At 40.4% G+C, this 21277-nt stretch overlaps 3 protein-coding genes across 3 annotated transcripts; all 3 read right to left on the bottom strand.

The window, feature by feature from the left end:
- Window positions 1-845: 845 nt before the first annotated feature.
- Window positions 846-1761, bottom strand: LOC147624025 (uncharacterized). Its single transcript, XM_086820923.1, has one exon. The coding sequence runs from the start codon at window positions 1592-1594 to the stop codon at window positions 1076-1078; it is 519 nt and encodes a 172-aa protein (XP_086677049.1). The 5' UTR covers window positions 1595-1761; the 3' UTR covers window positions 846-1075.
- A 7758-nt stretch (window positions 1762-9519) lies between these two features.
- LOC147624024 (uncharacterized) lies at window positions 9520-10435 on the bottom strand. The gene has a single exon (XM_086820922.1). The coding sequence runs from the start codon at window positions 10266-10268 to the stop codon at window positions 9750-9752; it is 519 nt and encodes a 172-aa protein (XP_086677048.1). The 5' UTR covers window positions 10269-10435; the 3' UTR covers window positions 9520-9749.
- Window positions 10436-18073: 7638 nt separating this feature from the next.
- Window positions 18074-18989, bottom strand: LOC147624023 (uncharacterized). The gene has a single exon (XM_086820921.1). The coding sequence runs from the start codon at window positions 18820-18822 to the stop codon at window positions 18304-18306; it is 519 nt and encodes a 172-aa protein (XP_086677047.1). The 5' UTR covers window positions 18823-18989; the 3' UTR covers window positions 18074-18303.
- Window positions 18990-21277: the final 2288 nt, after the last annotated feature.

The raw sequence follows: 21277 nt of genomic DNA, 5'->3' as shown, positions 1-21277 counted from the left end.
TCATTTATCCTTCCCATATGCATTAGTGGATGTGGAAATAGCAAAGTGTGTGAGGCCACTTTATCCATGCAAGATAAAAATAATAAAGGGATCTTTTGTGCAAACTTTAGGTATGTGCACTAAAACAATCAACTTCTTCTTTCATAAATTAAAAAACTGCTAAGCTAGCTGAGTGTGTTATTGGACGTAGGCACAACCTTTTTGGACTTTTTATATTTGCAAATTGTAGGTATGTTATATCAAGTTCTAAATAGTCAAAGTATGGGACATCAAAGGTATGCAACTTCTCCTTTCATCATGGAGCTTCATCATTTTTTCTTTCTAGTCTTATTTTGTGGATGGTGCAAGGATATTTGTTGGAATGCCAAGAAAAAGGTGTTGGAATGCCAAGACGTTTGATTCAAGGCGGGCATTGTGCATGCTATAGTAAGACCAAATATTTTGTTTGATGAACAAGAAGCATTGTACATGGAGATCATAAGAACTTGTGGAGGATAGCTTATACCTAAATGTTGTAAAGCAACTATCCAAGATTTAACACCAATTATGATGGAATCAAGGTCAAAATCTAATGAAAGTCACATCAATCAACACATGAGGGTCATGGTGGGCAATAGGCTTTCCTAAGACTATGATTGCAAACGATACTTGCATATCCAACTTCTTGAACACCAGTCCAAGAACACAAACACTCGTAATGAGACGAGTGATGGTAAGGGGTTTCCTTAGCATGGCCACATGATGTAGTGCACAAACGAGTAGAAGCCCCGGCTCAATGTTCTAAGGCGACAGAACATTAGAAGTGAAAGGCAAAGCTTGAGGCAAGTTTGTCCAAAGTGAGATTGTGTAGAGAAGGCAGCCACTTCTTTTCAAAAATGTTGAAAGTATGATATCCACCCAAGAAATCTCTCCAACAGTGGGAGGTGAAAGAAAAACAAAGAAAGTGTACATGTGTAATGACTGTAGCTCTTTACATTTTTGTTTGTTTTGTTTGAGGGCCTTGGACTGTAGCTCTTTACATTTTTGTTTCTTTTGTTTGAGGGCCTTGTGTGTTGAGCTCGGTGTTAGCTACCTCCTAGAGGAAGCGGAGCTCGTGATGGAAGAGGGCAAGGGTAGCCGAGGAATTGAGCTGGGTGACGATGCCGTAGCCTCGCACGCCGCGAAAGTCGCCGGTGCCACCCACCACGGCGATCTCGTTGGTGCCGGAGTTGATGAGGCCCTGCAGGCTGATGGTGCCGTTGAGGGAGCCATCGTCGTAAGAGAGAACCTCCACCTCCACGCCATGGGCAGCGGAGGTGTAGCTGGCCTGGACGGTGTAGCCCCGGATGAAGCCCAGCTGCTTGGAGGATGCCTCAGCGCCCTCTGTCACGTTGAAGGCAAAAAGCTCCGTGCGGCCAAAGCTATTGGTGGTGGTGCTGTCGATGGCCGGGATGAGAACGCCCAGATCCTGGCCGTCCAGCTCTACCTGCACGTAGTACTCCAGAGACGGCAGGATGCTCCAAGGGCGCGCGGTGGCTACGGAGCTGAATATCAGCGCTACTACTAGAAGCACGATGCTCTTGATCATGCACTTGTCTTGTGACCTTGATGCCATCGGCAAGCTGCCTGCTAGCGTGTGCGCAATAAGCAGCCTAACAGCACAACTGAACAGACGCGCGTGGGTATGCGGCCTCGGGGTACTGCTAGCGTATATGTAATCAGGCCCTGCAGATAGCCCAACAGTAAAACTGCGCGCAGAGAGAGATTGATGAGAGAAAGAGAAAGATTGATTCTGATTGGTGGTATGCTGCCCTTTTTATACTACCAGGTTATGCTTTGAAATTTGACCGATACAAAGTCGACTCCTTGGGAAGTGCCTTGGCTGTTTCCGGCGGCTGCAGTCAGCGATGAGGGGAGCAAAATGCTCGCCCGGGCCCCACTTCAAAACACCAAAGTTTTCCTAAAGTATTTTGACATGCCCAATTTTTCTTCTTCTTCAGTGTTATTTGACCGGCACTGCGGGAGGGCCGGTTCGGTTGACCAATGGTATTTTTCTTGTTACGTGGGAACAACCCCTGACTTAAGTGACTCTTTAATGTCATCGAGTACTTAAGCATATCAATAACGAAATCGACAGACTCACCGTTGTTAATATATATTCCCTTGAGATTCTTTTGATTCCCATGGTGTGGGCTACATTGGCATTATCCATTCGTTGATGCTCTTCATCGGCATATTTTGGTGCTTCATTGGTGCTCTATATTGCTACATCCGATATGGTTTACTCTCATGTGCACATAGCATATAGCGCTCATGTGTATTTGTATGCCTTACTCACTTTAACTAGTCATTGGATATTATGATATTTGACTGTGGACACCTATACTTATGCAATTTGATGCAATCCATGGAGCAAAGAGGAAGATGTAGACGAATTGCAACCCTCGTTGGCTCTTGTACACCTATAAAAATGATATGAACTCAGGGCATTTTCATTCGTTCATGCTCGGATAGAATCATTTATTATTGTTGGTCATTTCTTTGTGATTCAAGAAGCATTCCACTTTTCCAAACACACTAAAATCATCCAGAAAAACTCTCATAAAAGTTGTAAGAAATGGTGCAAACACCTGTTGTACCCATTTCTGAAATGTAGGAGGAGCATTTTTCAAGCCAAATGTCATCACATTACTGGCAAAGACTCCCCATTCTCTCACAAAAGCTATTTTATCTCTGTCTTCAGGTGCCATCAAAATCTGATTGTAGGCCACTAAAGCCATCAAGAAAACTGTATATCTCATGTCCTGCAAACTGAATCAAGCAAAGTGTCACAAAATGGTAGTGGAAAAGGATCTGTGATGGTTGCTACATTCAGCTTTCTGTAATCCACACACACTCTAATCTTTCCATTCTTTTTAGGAACCACCACAACTGCATGTACAGGATATATAAAGCCCACTCTCAAAAGCTTATCAATCTCCTCCTTTACTTGTTTGGAAAAATTTGGGTTCATCCTGTATCTTTGTTGAACTACAGGTAGAGCATCCTTTTTCAAATTAATCTTATGCTGACAAAATTTTGGATCCACTCCCTTCATATCTGTATAATGCCATGCAAAAATATCCCTGAATTCCAACAAAAGGCTTTTAAGATCTTCTTTAAACTATCCTTTCAGATTTATACTAATTTTGATAATTTTTTTGATCCTCCCGTGTTCCCAAATTTAAATCCTGCAAATCATCTTCTTTGACCCTTGATGCCTTTGACTAATTTTTAGCTTGTATTACTGCTTCAATGCCTTTCTGTGTATTTTCCACTCTTTCCTCATCGTGATTTGATGCAATCTCTTCCTGCATTCTCTGATCCAATTCCTGATTTGTCATAATTGGAGTTTGTCTTGGCTAGTACTCCCTCTGAAACACATATTGTTGCACAATCTGCTCAACATCCACCTTAAAAATAGGCACCACTGATGGATTTCTCTTTAAAAATTCTTCTTCCTCATCCTCCTATAGTTCTGGTATCATATTAATTGTTTCCGCCAATAATGGCCGGAAAGCCCTAGGTATGGTATTCTTGGAAACCATGTCTAATTTAACCTTCTTCTTACCTCTCCTTATCACAATAATCTCATCAGCTCCCCAATCCTGCTTCACTTTGGTAGCTCTCAACCAAGGTCTCCCCAAAATCATGGGATAATGGTTTTATGATTCTTCAAGTTTCAAGACAACAAAATTTACTGCAATGTTCAATCCAGCAACCTACAAGTTCCGCCCCTCCGACAATTCCTAGAGGTTGTACCCTCCTCTGATCTGCCATTTTCACCTGAAAGGGTGCATCATCAAATTCAGAAATCCCCAATTTTCTACAAATTGATTCTGGAAGGGTATTGACACTTGAACCTCCATCCAATAAGGCTCCCTTAATATTGACATTTCCAAGTTTAATATCTAACACCGGGACTCTGTAATCGACATCCTCCACTTGGGATGGTTATGGTGTAACCCCTGCACCATGATTTTCAATTGCCAACACATTGCCAACCTTCCACTTTGCCATAAGCTTATCCTTAAATGCTGGGACCAAGCTAAGAACGTGTTCCAGAGTTAAATGCAATTGAGATTTCATTAAAGCTTGGAATAAGCTCTCATCATCCGGGGTAAAGTCCTGCTTCATTTCCAACCCACTTTTTTGATATATTGGCAATGCAACCACATCCTGAGAGGGTAACACTGGTATAACAGGTTGCTCCTCCTGTCTTCCCTAAACTTTGTTCAACTCCTTTATGACTCCTATTCTAATTCCCTTCTGAGCTTCCCATTCAATGGGATCTTCCTTTTTTGCTAAAACTTCAGGGGACTTCTTGCTACCCTTATTTTTAGACCTAGTAATTGCCATTGAATCCACATCCTGAACATCCTTTATTTCCATGCATTGTGTACAATCACACTTCCAATTTATTTTCTGGTCACTCTCCCCCTGCTTTTCTTGTGCTATTAATTCTTTATTAATTTCTTCCAACATTACTGCATTCAATTGAGAAAAGGGCTATTAATTCTTTATTAATTTCTTCCAACATTACTGCATTCAATTGAGAAAAGGGCTAATTCTCTTGATTCTGATTCCCTTCTTGCCTCTCATTGTACATGATAATTGGAATTCCCCTTTCATTTCTGTGCCCACACCAAAGCTCACAGCTTGGACCCTGCCTATGACCTAGCAAACCACAATAATTACATTTCATATTTCTATTCTGATTGTTGTTGTTATTGTGAAATTTCTCTGTTGACCTCCCCAGTGAGGATTTTGATTACCCCATTTTGATTCTAAATCATAGGTTGGTACTGATTTGAGCTCTGATTTCTTCTTGTAGGCCGAGCAGCCCTTCTTTTCTGCTCAACTCCAACCTGATTGGCTTGAGGAGTTGCTTGTTGATTCATCTAAACAATGTGGGGTGGAACTCTCCCCCTATACTGTGGATTATACCAACAATTGGCTAACATATGACCTAGCTTTTGGTAGATCTCACAAAATGGCCAAGATGCCTCACCCACTGGTGCCATTCCCAGGACTTTAATCTTGTCAAGAATCTTCTTCTCCAAATCATCCTCCTTGATTGTTTTGATTTTCTTGTTTTCTTTCTTCTTGATTTCTTGATTCCTCTTGTTCTTCTTTGTTTTCGTTTTCTTCTCACTCCAATCCTCCTCATCTGAGTTGTCGAAGTTATCATCCTCATCCTCTGAATCACTATTTTTCGCTTTCTCCGCTTCATTAAAATCTTCTAAGTGCTTCTTCCTTTTGGAAGGTAGTCCTGATCTCCTTTCTGCCCGGAGTGCTGTATTCACCAGGTCATTGAAGTCATTTACATTCTGGATATCTCTGCCTGCCCACAGAACTCTAAAGTCTTGTTTTAGGCCCTTATAGAAATAGTCTCCCAACAACTGTTAGGAGTTGGCCTTCTGATTTGCCAACAACCTGTTGTACAAATGTTTGAATTTTGGGCGTAATCCTCCACCCCTATCTTTCCCTGTTTCAGCTCCCTGAGCTTCTTGTAGATATCTTCAGGGGTTTTCTCCTTCCTGAACCGCACGAGAAAGGCTTCTGATTTAGGAAAAATGACATCCTCATCCAAGTCCTTTGTTACTGGTGAATTGGGTGGATTGCTTCCTTCATTTGGGTCCTCTGCTACTACAGATGATAATCTTTCACCCAACCTAATTCTAAACCGTGTGAGATACCCATGAACAGGTCTTTTGAAATATTGTTCCTCCTCACTCATCTACATTTGCACCCGCAATATCGACACTTGTGATGAAACTGATGGTAATAACAATTCTCTAGAAACCTTTGGGCCCTACTTGGAGTATTCACTATTCCGAAGGAAAGGAAATGTTCCCTCTATGTCTTCCAAATGATTGCCCATATACACCGAATCACATCCACAAGCAAATGAGGAAACTACGAGTCCCTTAAAAATTCCTCTAAATAGGTTGTATACTCCTCTTCCTCGGTAACCCAATTGCTCAATTCCCAGAGCCATGCATCCATTTCTTCGACATTTCCCATAATTGCTATATCCCTGTCTCCTTCCCATAGAGAAAGCTACTAGGCATGCGAAATAGCAGCATCGCCAAAAGTGTTGAGGCTAAAGCAAACCCCAAACAAATACTACACACATGAATCTGAAATTACAGAGAACAGACTCTAACCACTTCCCACACATCATAATAATCATTTCAGATCACAGAAATAAGAAACACACTATCTATCTCCATCACACAATACATAATTCAACATTAGAGCATTACATTATATTAGGAAAACAGACTTCTGAAATATTAGGCAAACCTACATAACAACAAGAGAATTTGCAGAGACGACCAGAATTTAGTTACTAGTTGCGTATAATTCCTGATACAAGACGATTACATCTATATGTAAGTTCCAAATGATGTCACGTGAAATCTCAGGTAAAATACTAAGGTTAAAAGTATCTAAAGGACTTATGTAAAACTCTAGGTTTTATAAAGGATATTTGTTGGGGATTTTCTCAAAAAGAATAATAAATAGATTAATATGAAAATTTAAAAAAAGCAATACAAATAGTAAAGTATAAAGATGTAAGTAAAGACAAGATCTTTACGTGCTATAAAGAAGCCCATATAGCTATTTGGGGTTGGGGTGCCAACAACACTAGAACCTAGTAGGTGTAAGACAACTCGAGAATCTAGTTATCCATATTATGGAGGTGGGCGCTACAAACTCTCTATTGCTCTCCATGAATGTTTCCACATTTGTGGGGATCATATGTGAATGAGGGGGAGCGTAAGTGAGTGAGGGGGAGCGTATGTGAACATGGGCCACATGGACTTGACTCTTATCTCGAGAGTGGTGGTGAAAGCATACCTTTTTAGAGTGCCTGCATAAGAGAAGTGAAGGCCATGATGTGTGTCTGTAAGAAAATCCAATAATGCTCTCTACATAAAAAGAAGAAGAAAAGGCATGAATACAAAGTCAGAGGTACCCAAACTGCATATAAACTAAATAGACGACCTTCTATGTCTAGATAGCTAGGTGAATTATACTTTCTATGGCTATTTTTAAACAAAATTTTATGTGTGTGTGTCTCTCTCTCTCTCCACCCAAATACTTGTTTACAAAAGAGCCATAGTGAGATCCATTCATCACATCAAAAGAAAAACTATTTTATTATTTGGCAACATGTAGGAGTTACAATGAAAAATCTAATTGCTTATCTTGTTTCTTCATATGCATAACAAAGAAAATTTCATATAAAAGAAATTATCATCATATTACGATGCAAAAAAAGGGAGAGTTCATGGATAATGGTTTAAACTACAAAAATCAAGCATTATCACTAAGTTCTAGGTCATTTAACATCAAAAACTATACAAAAGCATGTCATGACCTCTTCAAGTAATTTAACCTACAAATTTTTGAGTATTCTAACAAGTTCGTCTTTTTTTAAAAACGAGCTACTGAATGAAGAATGCACACATTATGATTCACAAACACCAACCACTTACAAGTACACAAAGTAAATGTTCTTTCATGATGCAAAGAATACATGGCATTTGCATATTGAATGTCTTGCAGTTGACATATCATATGTCTCACCTCTTAGTTTTAAAAACATCATGTGCATTTACAGATTAAAGATGTCTTTGTTTTAAAAACATCATGTGCATTATTCTTAACCACAATCTATGAGTGAAGTAAAATATGAGATAGGGTAGTGGTGGAAGAATACCTTTTTGTATCGGCATTCTATGGCATGGGATCCATGTGCATGATGTCTCTCATCAAATCGATCGTCATGATGCCCAAGTGCAGGGCATTTATTGTGGACCATGCATGACTTCTTGTGGTATAAGGCAAGGTTTTTGGTAAGTTCATTGGCATCCGTACTGTATCTCTTATTGGCTTTCACTCTACCATAAATTGACTCTCAATGGTCTATGTGATGTATGGCTTAGGTTTGACAACTTCGGGATATCATGCTTGCCGAATATGTGGGCCATCACTCGTGGCAAGAACACCGGATCATCTCAAGTAGGTGGTTTATGAAAACCATCACCGCTCTCTCTCTTGTTACCATGCGAGTTTTGTTCCTTCTTGGAAAAGTGTTCCATCGTACCCCATGATCATGGCTTATTGGCAAATATATTGGAATGGAGAGGATAACAAGCGACCAACAGGGATGAGTAGGTGCTGCATCTTCTTTCGCTTCCCCTATTGGCTACAACTAAGGATCCATCACTTCTTGGATCCAACTCACATCTTTAAGAATGTTGCCTCCCACATTTGGGATCACTTGATTGGTGCATGAGATACACTTGGGGTGTAAGAATACATGAGATCTCTTGATTGAATCCCTTACACATGGTCGGTGGTGGTGAGGGCAAAAAATGGGAAGGTGGTCTTACCAAAGTCATCTTGGATCCTTACCAAGTGATAGGACAAGAAGGTGGAAGATCAAATTGTAACTTTCCACACACACCCATGGGCTTTATGCATTCGTTGAAGGGTGCCTTCTCAAAGGGGATCTCCCTAGTTATAGGGGCTAAAAACCAACAACGATTAGCAAAAATTCTTATAGATATGTTGGAGCCTTTTGCTCATGACATCTATGGTTGCATTCATTTTGCTATGGTTTCCCTTTTCGATGTCATTTATCCTTCCCATATGCATTAGTGGATGTGGAAATAGCAAAGTGTGTGAGGCCACTTTATCCATGCAAGATAAAAATAATAAAGGGATCTTTTGTGCAAACTTTAGGTATGTGCACTAAAACAATCAACTTCTTCTTTCATAAATTAAAAAGCTGCTGAGACGTAGGCACAACCTTTTTGGACTTTTTATATTTGCAAATTGTAGGTATGTTATATCAAGTTCTAAATAGTCAAAGTATGGGACATCAAAGGTATGCAACTTCTCCTTTCATCATGGAGCTTCATCATTTTTTTTTTCTAGTCTTATTTTGTGGATGGTGCAAGGATATTTGTTGGAATGCCAAGAAAAAGGTGTTTCTTATAATCTAGAAGCAATTGTGCAATGGTGGATAGACGTTTGATTCAAGGGGGGCATTGTGCACGCTATAGTAAGACCAAATATTTTGTTTGATGAACAAGAAGCATTGTACATGGAGATCATAAGAACTTGTGGAGGATAGCTTGTACCTGAATGTTGTATAGCAACTATCCAAGATTTAACACCAATTATGATGGAGTCAAGGTCAAAATCTAATGAAAGTCACATCAATCAACACATGAGGGTCATGGTGGGCAATAGGCTTTCCTAAGACTATGATTGCAAACGATACTTGCATATCCAACTTCTTGAACACCAGTCCAAGAACACAAACACTCGTAATGAGACGAGTGATGGTAAGGGGTTTCCTTAGCATGGCCACATGATGTAGTGCACAAACGAGTAGAAGCCCCGGCTCAATGTTCTAAGGCGACAGAACATTAGAAGTGAAAGGCAAAGCTTGAGGCAAGTTTGTCCAAAGTGAGATTGTGTAGAGAAGGCAGCCACTTCTTTTCAAAAATGTTGAAAGTATGATATCCACCCAAGAAATCTCTCCAACAGTGGGAGGTGAAAGAAAAACAAAGAAAGTGTACATGTGTAATGACTGTAGCTCTTTACATTTTTGTTTGTTTTGTTTGAGGGCCTTGGACTGTAGCTCTTTACATTTTTGTTTCTTTTGTTTGAGGGCCTTGTGTGTTGAGCTCGGTGTTAGCTACCTCCTAGAGGAAGCGGAGCTCGTGATGGAAGAGGGCAAGGGTAGCCGAGGAATTGAGCTGGGTGACGATGCCGTAGCCTCGCACGCCGCGAAAGTCGCCGGTGCCACCCACCACGGCGATCTCGTTGGTGCCGGAGTTGATGAGGCCCTGCAGGCTGATGGTGCCGTTGAGGGAGCCATCGTCGTAAGAGAGAACCTCCACCTCCACGCCATGGGCAGCGGAGGTGTAGCTGGCCTGGACGGTGTAGCCCCGGATGAAGCCCAGCTGCTTGGAGGATGCCTCAGCGCCCTCTGTCACGTTGAAGGCAAAAAGCTCCGTGCGGCCAAAGCTATTGGTGGTGGTGCTGTCGATGGCCGGGATGAGAACGCCCAGATCCTGGCCGTCCAGCTCTACCTGCACGTAGTACTCCAGAGACGGCAGGATGCTCCAAGGGCGCGCGGTGGCTACGGAGCTGAATATCAGCGCTACTACTAGAAGCACGATGCTCTTGATCATGCACTTGTCTTGTGACCTTGATGCCATCGGCAAGCTGCCTGCTAGCGTGTGCGCAATAAGCAGCCTAACAGCACAACTGAACAGACGCGCGTGGGTATGCGGCCTCGGGGTACTGCTAGCGTATATGTAATCAGGCCCTGCAGATAGCCCAACAGTAAAACTGCGCGCAGAGAGAGATTGATGAGAGAAAGAGAAAGATTGATTCTGATTGGTGGTATGCTGCCCTTTTTATACTACCAGGTTATGCTTTGAAATTTGACCGATACAAAGTCGACTCCTTGGGAAGTGCCTTGGCTGTTTCCGGCGGCTGCAGTCAGCGATGAGGGGAGCAAAATGCTCGCCCGGGCCCCACTTCAAAACACCAAAGTTTTCCTAAAGTATTTTGACATGCCCAATTTTTCTTCTTCTTCAGTGTTATTTGACCGGCACTGCGGGAGGGCCGGTTCGGTTGACCAATGGTATTTTTCTTGCTACGTGGGAGCAACCCCTGACTTAAGTGACTCTTTAATGTCATCGAGTACTTAAGCATATCAATAACGAAATCGACTGACTCACCGTTGTTAATATATATTCCCTTGAGATTCCCATGGTGTGGGCTACATTGGCATTATCCATTCGTTGATGCTCTTCATCGGCATATTTTGGTGCTTCATTGGTGCTCTATATTGCTACATCGGATATGGTTTACTCTCATGTGCACATAGCATATAGCGCTCATGTGTATTTGTATGCCTTACTCACTTTAACTAGTCATTGGATATTATGATATTTGACTGTGGACACCTATACTTATGCAATTTGATACAATCCATGGAGCAAAGAGGAAGATGTAGACGAATTGCAACCCTCGTTGGCTCTTGTACACCTATAAAAATGATATGAACTCACGGCATTTTCATTCGTTCATGCTCGGATAGAATCATTTATTATTGTTGGTCATTTCTTTGTGATTCAAGAAGCATTCCACTTTTCCAAACACACTAAAATCATCCAGAAAAACTCTCATAAAAGTTGTAAGAAATGGTGCAAACACCTGTTGTACCCATTTCTGAAATGTAGGAGGAGCATTTTTCAAGCCAAATGTCATCACATTACTGGCAAAGACTCCCCATTTTGTCACAAAAGCTATTTTATCTCTGTCTTCAGGTGCCATCAAAATCTGATTGTAGGCCACTAAAGCCATCAAGAAAACTGTATATCTCATGTCCTGCAAACTGAATCAAGCAAAGTGTCACAAAATGGTAGTGGAAAAGTATCTGTGATGGTTGCTACATTCAGCTTTCTGTAATCCACACACGCTCTAATCTTTCCATTCTTTTTAGGAACCACCACAACTGCATGTACAGGATATATAAAGCCCACTCTCAAAAGCTTCTCAATCTCCTCCTTTACTTGTTTGGAAAAATTTGGGTTCATCCTGTATCTTTGTTGGACTACAGGTACAGCATCCTTTTTCAAATTAATCTTATGCTGACAAAATTTTGGATCCACTCCCTTCATATCTGTATAATGCCATGCAAAAATATCCCTGAATTCCAACAAAAGGCTTTTAAGATCTTCTTTAAACTATCCTTTCAGATTTATACTAATTTTGATAATTTTTTGATCCTCCCGTGTTCCCAAATTTAAATCCTGCAAATCATCTTCTTTGACCCTTGATGCCTTTGACTAATTTTTAGCTTGTATTACTGCTTCAATGCCTTTCTGTGTATTTTCCACTCTTTCCTCATCGTGATTTGATGCAATCTCTTCCTGCATTCTCTGATCCAATTCCTGATTTGTCATAATTGGAGTTTGTCTTGGCTAGTACTCCCTCTGAAACACATATTGTTGCACAATCTGCTCAACATCCACCTTAAAAATAGCCACCACTGATGGATTTCTCTTTAAAAATTCTTCTTCCTCATCCTCCTATAGTTCTGGTATCATATTAATTGTTTCCGCCGATAATGGCCGGAAAGCCCTAGGTATGGTATTCTTGGAAACCATGTCTAATTTAACCTTCTTCTTACCTCTCCTTATCACAATAATCTCATCAGCTCCCCAATCCTGCTTCACTTTGGTAGCTCTCAACCAAGGTCTCCCCAAAATCATGGGATAATGGTTTTATGATTCTTCAAGTTTCAAGACAACAAAATTTACTCCAATGTTCAATCCAACAACCTACAAGTTCCGCCCCTCTGACAATTCCTAGAGGTTGTACCCTCCTCTGATCTGCCATTTTCACCTAAAAGGGTGCATCATCAAATTCAGAAATCCCCAATTTTCTACAAATTGATTCTGGAAGGATATTGACACTTGAACCTCCATCCAATAAGGCTCCCTGAATATTGACGTTTCCAAGTTTATTATCTAACACCGAGACTCTGTAATCGACATCCTCCACTTGGGATGGTTATGGTGTAACCCCTGCACCATGATTTTCAATTGCCAACACATTGCCAACCTTCCACTTTGCCATAAGATTATCCTTAAATGCTGGGACCAAGCTAAGAACGTGTTCCAGAGTTAAATGCAATTGAGATTTCATTAAAGCTTGGAATAAGCTCTCATCATCCGAGGTAAAGTCCTGCTTCATTTCCAACCCACTTTTTTGATATATTGGCAATGCAACCACATCCTGAGAGGGTAACACTGGTATAACAGGTTGCTCCTCCTGTCTTCCCTAAACTTTGTTCAACTCCTTTATGACTCCTATTCTAATTCCCTTCTGAGCTTCCCATTCAATGGGATCTTCCTTTTTTGCTAAAACTTCAGGGGACTTCTTGCTACCCTTATTTTTAGACCTAGTAATTGCCATTGAATCCACATCTTGAACATCCTTTACTTCCATGCATTGTGTACAATCACACTTCCAATTTATTTTCTGGTCACTCTCCCCCTGCTTTTCTTGTGCTATTAATTCTTTATTAATTTCTTCCAACATCACTGCATTCAATTGAGAAAAGGGCTATTAATTCTTTATTAATTTCTTCCAACATTACTGCATTCAATTGAGAAAAGGGCTAATTCTCTTGATTCTGATTCCCTTCTTGCCTCTCATTGTACATGATAATTGGAATTCCCCTTTCATTTATGTGCCCACACCAAAGCTCACAGCTTGGACCCTGCCTATGACCTAGCAAACCACAATAATTACATTTCATATTTCTATTCTGATTGTTGTTGTTATTGTGAAATTTCTTTGTTGACCTCCCCAGTGAGGATTTTGATTACCCCATTTTGATTCTAAATCATAGGTTGGTACTGATTTGAGCTCTGATTTCTTCTTATAGGCCGAGCAGCCCTTCTATTCTGCTCAACTCCAACCTGATTGGCTTGAGGAGTTGCTTGTTGATTCATCTAAACAATGTGGGGTGGAACTCTCCCCCTATACTGTGGATTATACCAACAATTGGCTAACATATGACCTAGCTTTTGGTAGATCTCACAAAATGGCCTGGATGCCTCACCCACTGGTGCCATTCCCAGGACTTTAATCTTGTCAAGAATCTTCTTCTCCAAATCATCCTCCTTGATTGTTTTGATTTTCTTGTTTTCTTTCTTCTTGATTTCTTGATTCCTCTTGTTCTTCTTTGTTTTCTTTTTCTTCTCACTCCAATCCTCCTCATCTGAGTTGTCGAAGTTATCATCCTCATCCTCTGAATCACTATTTTTCGCTTCATCCTCTTCATCAAAATCTTCTAAGTGCTTCTTCCTTTTGGAAGGCAGTCCTGATCTCCTTTCTGCCCGGAGTGCTGTATTCACCAGGTCATTGAAGTCATTTACATTCTGGATGTCTCTGCCTGCCCACAAAACTCTAAAGTCTTGTTTTAGGCCCTTATAGAAATAGTCTCCCAACAACTGTTAGGAGTTGGCCTCTGATTTGCCAACAACCTGTTGTACAAATGTTTGAATTTTGGGCGTAATCCTCCACCCCTATCTTTCCCTGTTTCAGCTCCCTGAGCTTCTTGTAGATATCTTCAGGGGTTTTCTCCTTCCTGAACCGCACAAGAAAGGCTTCTGATTCAGGAAAAATGACATCCTCATCCAAGTCCTTTGTTACTGGTGAATTGGGTGGATTGCTTCCTTCATTTGGGTCCTCTGCTACTATAGATGATAATCTTTCACCCAACCTAATTCTAAACCGTGTGAGATACCCATGAACAGGTCTTTTGAAATATTGTTCCTCCTCACTCATCTACATTTGCACCCGCAATATCGACACTTGTGATGAAACTGATGGTAATAACAATTCTCTAGAAACCTTTGGGCCCTACTTGGAGTATTCACTATTTCAAAGGAAAGGAAATGTTCCCTCTATGTCTTCCAAATGATTGCCCATATACACCGAATCACATCCACAAGCAAATGAGGAAACTACGAGTCCCTTAAAAATTCCTCTAAATAGGTTGTATACTCCTCCTCCTCGGTAACCCAATTGCTCAATTCCCAGAGCCATGCATCCATTTCTTCAACATTTCCCATAATTGCTATATCCCTGTCTCCTTCCCATAGAGAAAGCTACTAGGCATGCGAAATAGCAGCATCGCCAAAAGTGTTGAGGCTAAAGCAAACCCCAAACAAATACTACACACATGAATCTGAAATTACAGAGAACAGACTCTAACCCCTTTCCACACATCATAATAATCATTTCAGATCACAGAAATAAGAAACACACTATCTATCTCCATCACACAATACATAATTCAACATTAGAGCATTACATTATATTAGAAAAACAGACTTCTGAAATATTAGGCAAACCTACATAACAACAAGAGAATTTGCAAAGACAACTAGAATTTAGTTACTAGTTGCGTATAATTCCTGATACAAGACGATTACATCTATATGTAAGTTCCAAATGATGTCACCTGAAATCTCAGGTAAAATACTAAGGTTAAAAGTATCTAAAGGACTTATGTAAAACTCTAGGTTTTATAAAGGATATTTGTTGGGGATTTTCTCAAAAAGAATAATGAATAGATTAATATGAAAATTTAAAAAAAGCAATACAAATAGTAAAGTATAAAGATGTAAGTAAAGACAAGATCTTTACGTACTATAAAGAAGCCCATATAGCTATTTGGGGTTGGGGTGCCAACAACACTAGAACCTACTAGGTGTAAGACAATTCGAGAATCTAGTTATCCATATTATGGAGGTGGGCGCTACAAACTCTCTATTGCTCTCCATGAATGTTTCCACATTTGTGGGGATCATATGTGAATGAGGGGGAGCGTAAGTGAGTGAGGGGGAGCGTATGTGAACATGGGCCACATGGACTTGACTCTTATCTCGAGAGTGGTGGTGAAAGCATACCTTTTTAGAGTGCCTGCATAAGAGAAGTAAAGGCCATGATGTGTGTCTGTAAGAAAATCCAATAATGCTCTCTACATAAAAAGAAGAAGAAAAGGCATGAATACAAAGTCAGAGGTACCCAAACTGCATATAAACTAAATAGACGACCTTCTATGTCTAGATAGCTAGGTGAATTATACTTTCTATGGCTTTTTTTAAACAAAATTTTATGTGTGTGTGTCTCTCTCTCTCTCCACCCAAATACTTGTTTACAAAAGAGCCATAGTGAGATCCATTCATCACATCAAAAGAAAAACTATTTTATTATTTGGCAACATGTAGGAGTTACAATGAAAAATCTAATTGCTTATCTTGTTTCTTCATATGCATAACAAAGAAAATTTCATATAAAAGAAATTATCATCATATTACGATGCAAAAAAAGGGAGAGGTCATGGATAATGGTTTAAACTACAAAAATCAAGCATTATCACTAAGTTCTAGGTCATCTAACATCCAAAACTATACAGAAGCATGTCATGACCTCTTCAAGTAATTTAACCTACAAATTTTTTAGTAATCTAACAAGTTCCTCTTTTTTTAAAAACGAGCTACTGAATGAAGAATGCACACATTATGATTCACAAACACCAACCACTTACAAGTACACAAAGTAAATGTTCTTTCATGATGCCAAGAATACATGGCATTTGCATATTGAATGTCTTGCAGTTGACATATCATATGTCTCACCTCTTAGTTTTAAAAACATCATGTGCATTTAGAGATTAAAGATGTCTTTGTTTTAAAAACATCATGTGCATTATTCTTAACCACAATCTATGAGTGAAGTAAAATATGAGATAGGGTAGTGGTGGAAGAATACCTTTTTGTATCGGCATTCTATGGCATGGGATCCATGTGCATGATGTCTCTCATCAAATCGATCGTCATGATGCCCAAGTGCAGGGCATTTATTGTGGACCATGCATGACTTCTTGTGGTATAAGGCAAGGTTTTTGGTAAGTTCATTGGCATCCGTACTGTATCTCTTATTGGCTTTCACTCTACCATAAATTGACTCTCAATGCTCTATGTGATGTATGGTTTAGGTTTGACAACTTCGGGATATCATGCTTGCTGAATATGTGGGCCATCACTCGTGGCAAGAACACCGGATCATCTCAAGTAGGTGGTTTATGAAAACCATCACCGCTCTCTCTCTTGTTACCATGCGAGTTTTGTTCCTTCTTGGAAAAGTGTTCCATCGTACCCCATGATCATGGCTTATTGGCAAATATATTGGAATGGAGAGGATAACAAGCCACCATACACTTGGGGTGTAAGAATACATGAGATCTCTTGATTGAATCCCTTACACATGGTCGGTGGTATGGTCGGTGGTGGTGAGGGCAGAAAATGGGAAGGTGGTCTTACCAAAGTCATCTTGGATCCTTACCAAGTGATAGGACAAGAAGGTGGAAGATCAAATTGTAACTTTCCACACACACCCATGGGCTTCAGCATTCGTTGAAGGGTGCCTTCTCAAAGGGGATGTCCCTAATTATAGGGGCTAAAAACCAACAACGATTAGCAAAAATTCTTATAGATATGCTGGAGCCTTTTGCTCATGACATCTATGGTTGCATTCATTTTGCTATGGTTTCCCTTTTCGATGTCATTTATCCTTCCCATATGCATTAGTGGATGTGGAAATAGCAAAGTGTGTGAGGCCACTTTATCCATGCAAGATAAAAATAATAAAGGGATCTTTTGTGCAAACTTTAGGTATGTGCACAATCAACTTCTTCTTTCATAAATTAAAAAGCTGCTAAGCTAGCTGAGTGTGTTATTGGACGTAGGCACAACCTTTTTGGACTTTTTATATTTGCAAATTGTAGGTATGTTATATCAAGTTCTAAATAGTCAAAGTATGGGACATCAAAGGTATGCAACTTCTCCTTTCATCATGGAGCTTCATCATTTTTTCTTTCTAGTCTTATTTTGTGGATGGTGCAAGGATATTTGTTGGAATGCCAAGAAAAAAAAGGTGTTTCTTATAATCTAGAAGCAATTGTGCAATGGTGGATAGACGTTTGATTCAAGGGGGGCATTGTGCACGCTATAGTAAGACCAAATATTTTGTTTGATGAACAAGAAGCATTGTACATGGAGATCATAAGAACTTGTGGAGGATAGCTTGTACCTAAATGTTGTAAAGCAACTATCCAAGATTTAACACCAATTATGATGGAGTCAAGGTCAAAATCTAATGAAAGTCACATCAATCAACACATGAGGGTCATGGTGGGCAATAGGCTTTCCTAAGACTATGATTGCAAACGATACTTGCATATCCAACTTCTTGAACACCAGTCCAAGAACACAAACACTCGTAATGAGACGAGTGATGGTAAGGGGTTTCCTTAGCATGGCCACATGATGTAGTGCACAAACGAGTAGAAGCCCCGGCTCAATGTTCTAAGGCGACAGAACATTAGAAGTGAAAGGCAAAGCTTGAGGCAAGTTTGTCCAAAGTGAGATTGTGTAGAGAAGGCAGCCACTTCTTTTCAAAAATGTTGAAAGTATGATATCCACCCAAGAAATCTCTCCAACAGTGGGAGGTGAAAGAAAAACAAAGAAAGTGTACATGTGTAATGACTGTAGCTCTTTACATTTTTGTTTGTTTTGTTTGAGGGCCTTGGACTGTAGCTCTTTACATTTTTGTTTCTTTTGTTTGAGGGCCTTGTGTGTTGAGCTCGGTGTTAGCTACCTCCTAGAGGAAGCGGAGCTCGTGATGGAAGAGGGCAAGGGTAGCCGAGGAATTGAGCTGGGTGACGATGCCGTAGCCTCGCACGCCGCGAAAGTCGCCGGTGCCACCCACCACGGCGATCTCGTTGGTGCCGGAGTTGATGAGGCCCTGCAGGCTGATGGTGCCGTTGAGGGAGCCATCGTCGTAAGAGAGAACCTCCACCTCCACGCCATGGGCAGCGGAGGTGTAGCTGGCCTGGACGGTGTAGCCCCGGATGAAGCCCAGCTGCTTGGAGGATGCCTCAGCGCCCTCTGTCACGTTGAAGGCAAAAAGCTCCGTGCGGCCAAAGCTATTGGTGGTGGTGCTGTCGATGGCCGGGATGAGAACGCCCAGATCCTGGCCGTCCAGCTCTACCTGCACGTAGTACTCCAGAGACGGCAGGATGCTCCAAGGGCGCGCGGTGGCTACGGAGCTGAATATCAGCGCTACTACTAGAAGCACGATGCTCTTGATCATGCACTTGTCTTGTGACCTTGATGCCATCGGCAAGCTGCCTGCTAGCGTGTGCGCAATAAGCAGCCTAACAGCACAACTGAACAGACGCGCGTGGGTATGCGGCCTCGGGGTACTGCTAGCGTATATGTAATCAGGCCCTGCAGATAGCCCAACAGTAAAACTGCGCGCAGAGAGAGATTGATGAGAGAAAGAGAAAGATTGATTCTGATTGGTGGTATGCTGCCCTTTTTATACTACCAGGTTATGCTTTGAAATTTGACCGATACAAAGTCGACTCCTTGGGAAGTGCCTTGGCTGTTTCCGGCGGCTGCAGTCAGCGATGAGGGGAGCAAAATGCTCGCCCGGGCCCCACTTCAAAACACCAAAGTTTTCCTAAAGTATTTTGACATGCCCAATTTTTCTTCTTCTTCAGTGTTATTTGACCGGCACTGCGGGACGGCCGGTTCGGTTGACCAATGGTATTTTGCTTGCTACGTGGGAACAACCCCTGACTTAAGTGACTCTTTAATGTCATCGAGTACTTAAGCATATCAATAACGAAATCGACTGACTCACCGTTGTTAATATATATTCCCTTGAGATTCTTTTGATTCCCATGGTGTGGGCTACATTGGCATTATCCATTCGTTGATGCTCTTCATCGGCATATTTTGGTGCTCTATATTGCTACATCCGATATGGTTTACTCTCATGTGCACATAGCATATAGCGCTAAGATGTAGACGAATTGCAACCCTCGTTGGCTCTTGTACACCTATAAAAATGATATGAACTCAGGGCATTTTCATTCGTTCATGCTCGGATAGAATCATTTATTATTGTTGGTCATTTCTTTGTGATTCAAGAAACATTCCACTTTTCCAAACACACTAAAATCATCCAGAAAAACTCTCATAAAAGTTGTAAGAAATGGTGCAAACACCTGTTGTACCCATTTCTGAAATGTAGGAGGAGCATTTTTCAAGCCAAATGTTATCACATTACTGGCAAAGACTCCCCATTCTGTCACAAAAGCTATTTTATCTCTGTCTTCAGGTGCCATCAAAATCTGATTGTAGGCCACTAAAGCCATCAAGAAAACTGTATATCTCATGTCCTGCAAACTGAATCAAGCAAAGTGTCACAAAATGGTAGTGGAAAAGGATCTGTGATGGTTGCTACATTTAGCTTTCTGTAATCCACACACACTCTAATCTTTCCATTCTTTTTAGGAACCACCACAATTGGTGACAACCGACCAACTGCATGTACAAGATATATAAAGCCCACTCTCAAAAGCTTATCAATCTCCTCCTTTACTTGTTTGGAAAAATTTGGGTTCATCCTGTATCTTTGTTGAACTACAGGCCACATCTACATCTACATGCATACATCCACATCTCCATTCACATCCACATCTATACATCTACATCTACATGCATACATCCACATCTATACATCTACATGCATACATCCCCATCTCCATTCACATCCACATCTATACATCTACATGCATACATCCACATCTCCATTCACATCCATATCTATACATCTACATCTACATGCATACATCTACATCTCCATTCACGTCCACATCTATACATCTACATGCATACATCCACATCTCCATTCACATCCACATCTATACATCTACATGCATACATCCACATCTCCATTCACGTCCACATATATACATCTACATCTACATGCATACATCCACATCTATACATCTACATCTACATGCATACACATCTATACATAGATCTACATCTACATGCATACATCCACATCTATACATCTACATGCATACATCCCCATCTCCATTCGTATCCACATCTATACATCTATATGCATACATCCACATCTCCATTCACATCCACATCTATACATCTACATCTATATGCATACATCTACATCTCCATTCACATCCACATCTATACATCTATATCTACATGCATACATCTACATCTCCATTCACATCCATATCTATACATCTATATCTGCATGCATATCTCCACACCTCCATGATTACAATAAAATTCTTTTAGTTAATCTAGGATGATAATTCCTAGAATATGGTAGGAAGTCCTCTTTTCATGCTTTGAATGAAATTATTTTTTGTGTAAATTTTTATAAAATTTTGCCATAGCTTCGCTACTATAATTGATAAATCTCAATTATTTTAAAGATAAGGCTTATCTTTAAGGAAATGATTAGAATGATCCCTAATTGGATCATTAACTCTTAATGGATTAAATCAAAATAGTCATAAACTAAAAGCATAGATAAAAAAATCTATTAATTTGTTCTCAAGCATAGATTAATCTTGGATTAAGGAAAAGCTTTATGAAAAGCTTCATTTGGATTGAGAAAGGGTCATGAGTATGACCATTTCTCAAGTGAGAGAGAGAAAAACCATTAGAATTAAATATAAATAGAATTTTATGTAATTCTTTACTATCATTAATTAATTAACTTCAATAGCATTTCAAAAACCATACCA

This window comes from Cibotium barometz, chromosome 26 (genome assembly GCF_041138505.1).
Source record: "Cibotium barometz isolate CiBa-2024 chromosome 26, ASM4113850v1, whole genome shotgun sequence".
Taxonomy (NCBI): Eukaryota; Viridiplantae; Streptophyta; class Polypodiopsida; order Cyatheales; family Cibotiaceae; genus Cibotium; species Cibotium barometz.
This window is presented reverse-complemented; position numbering and strand designations above follow the sequence as displayed.

Excerpts from the sequence above, each read along its gene's own strand:
- LOC147624025 (XM_086820923.1), bottom strand. The coding sequence starts at position 1,594 with ATGGCATCAAGGTCACAAGACAAGTGCATGATCAAGAGCATCGTGCTT.
- LOC147624023 (XM_086820921.1), bottom strand. The coding sequence starts at position 18,822 with ATGGCATCAAGGTCACAAGACAAGTGCATGATCAAGAGCATCGTGCTT.
- LOC147624024 (XM_086820922.1), bottom strand. The coding sequence starts at position 10,268 with ATGGCATCAAGGTCACAAGACAAGTGCATGATCAAGAGCATCGTGCTT.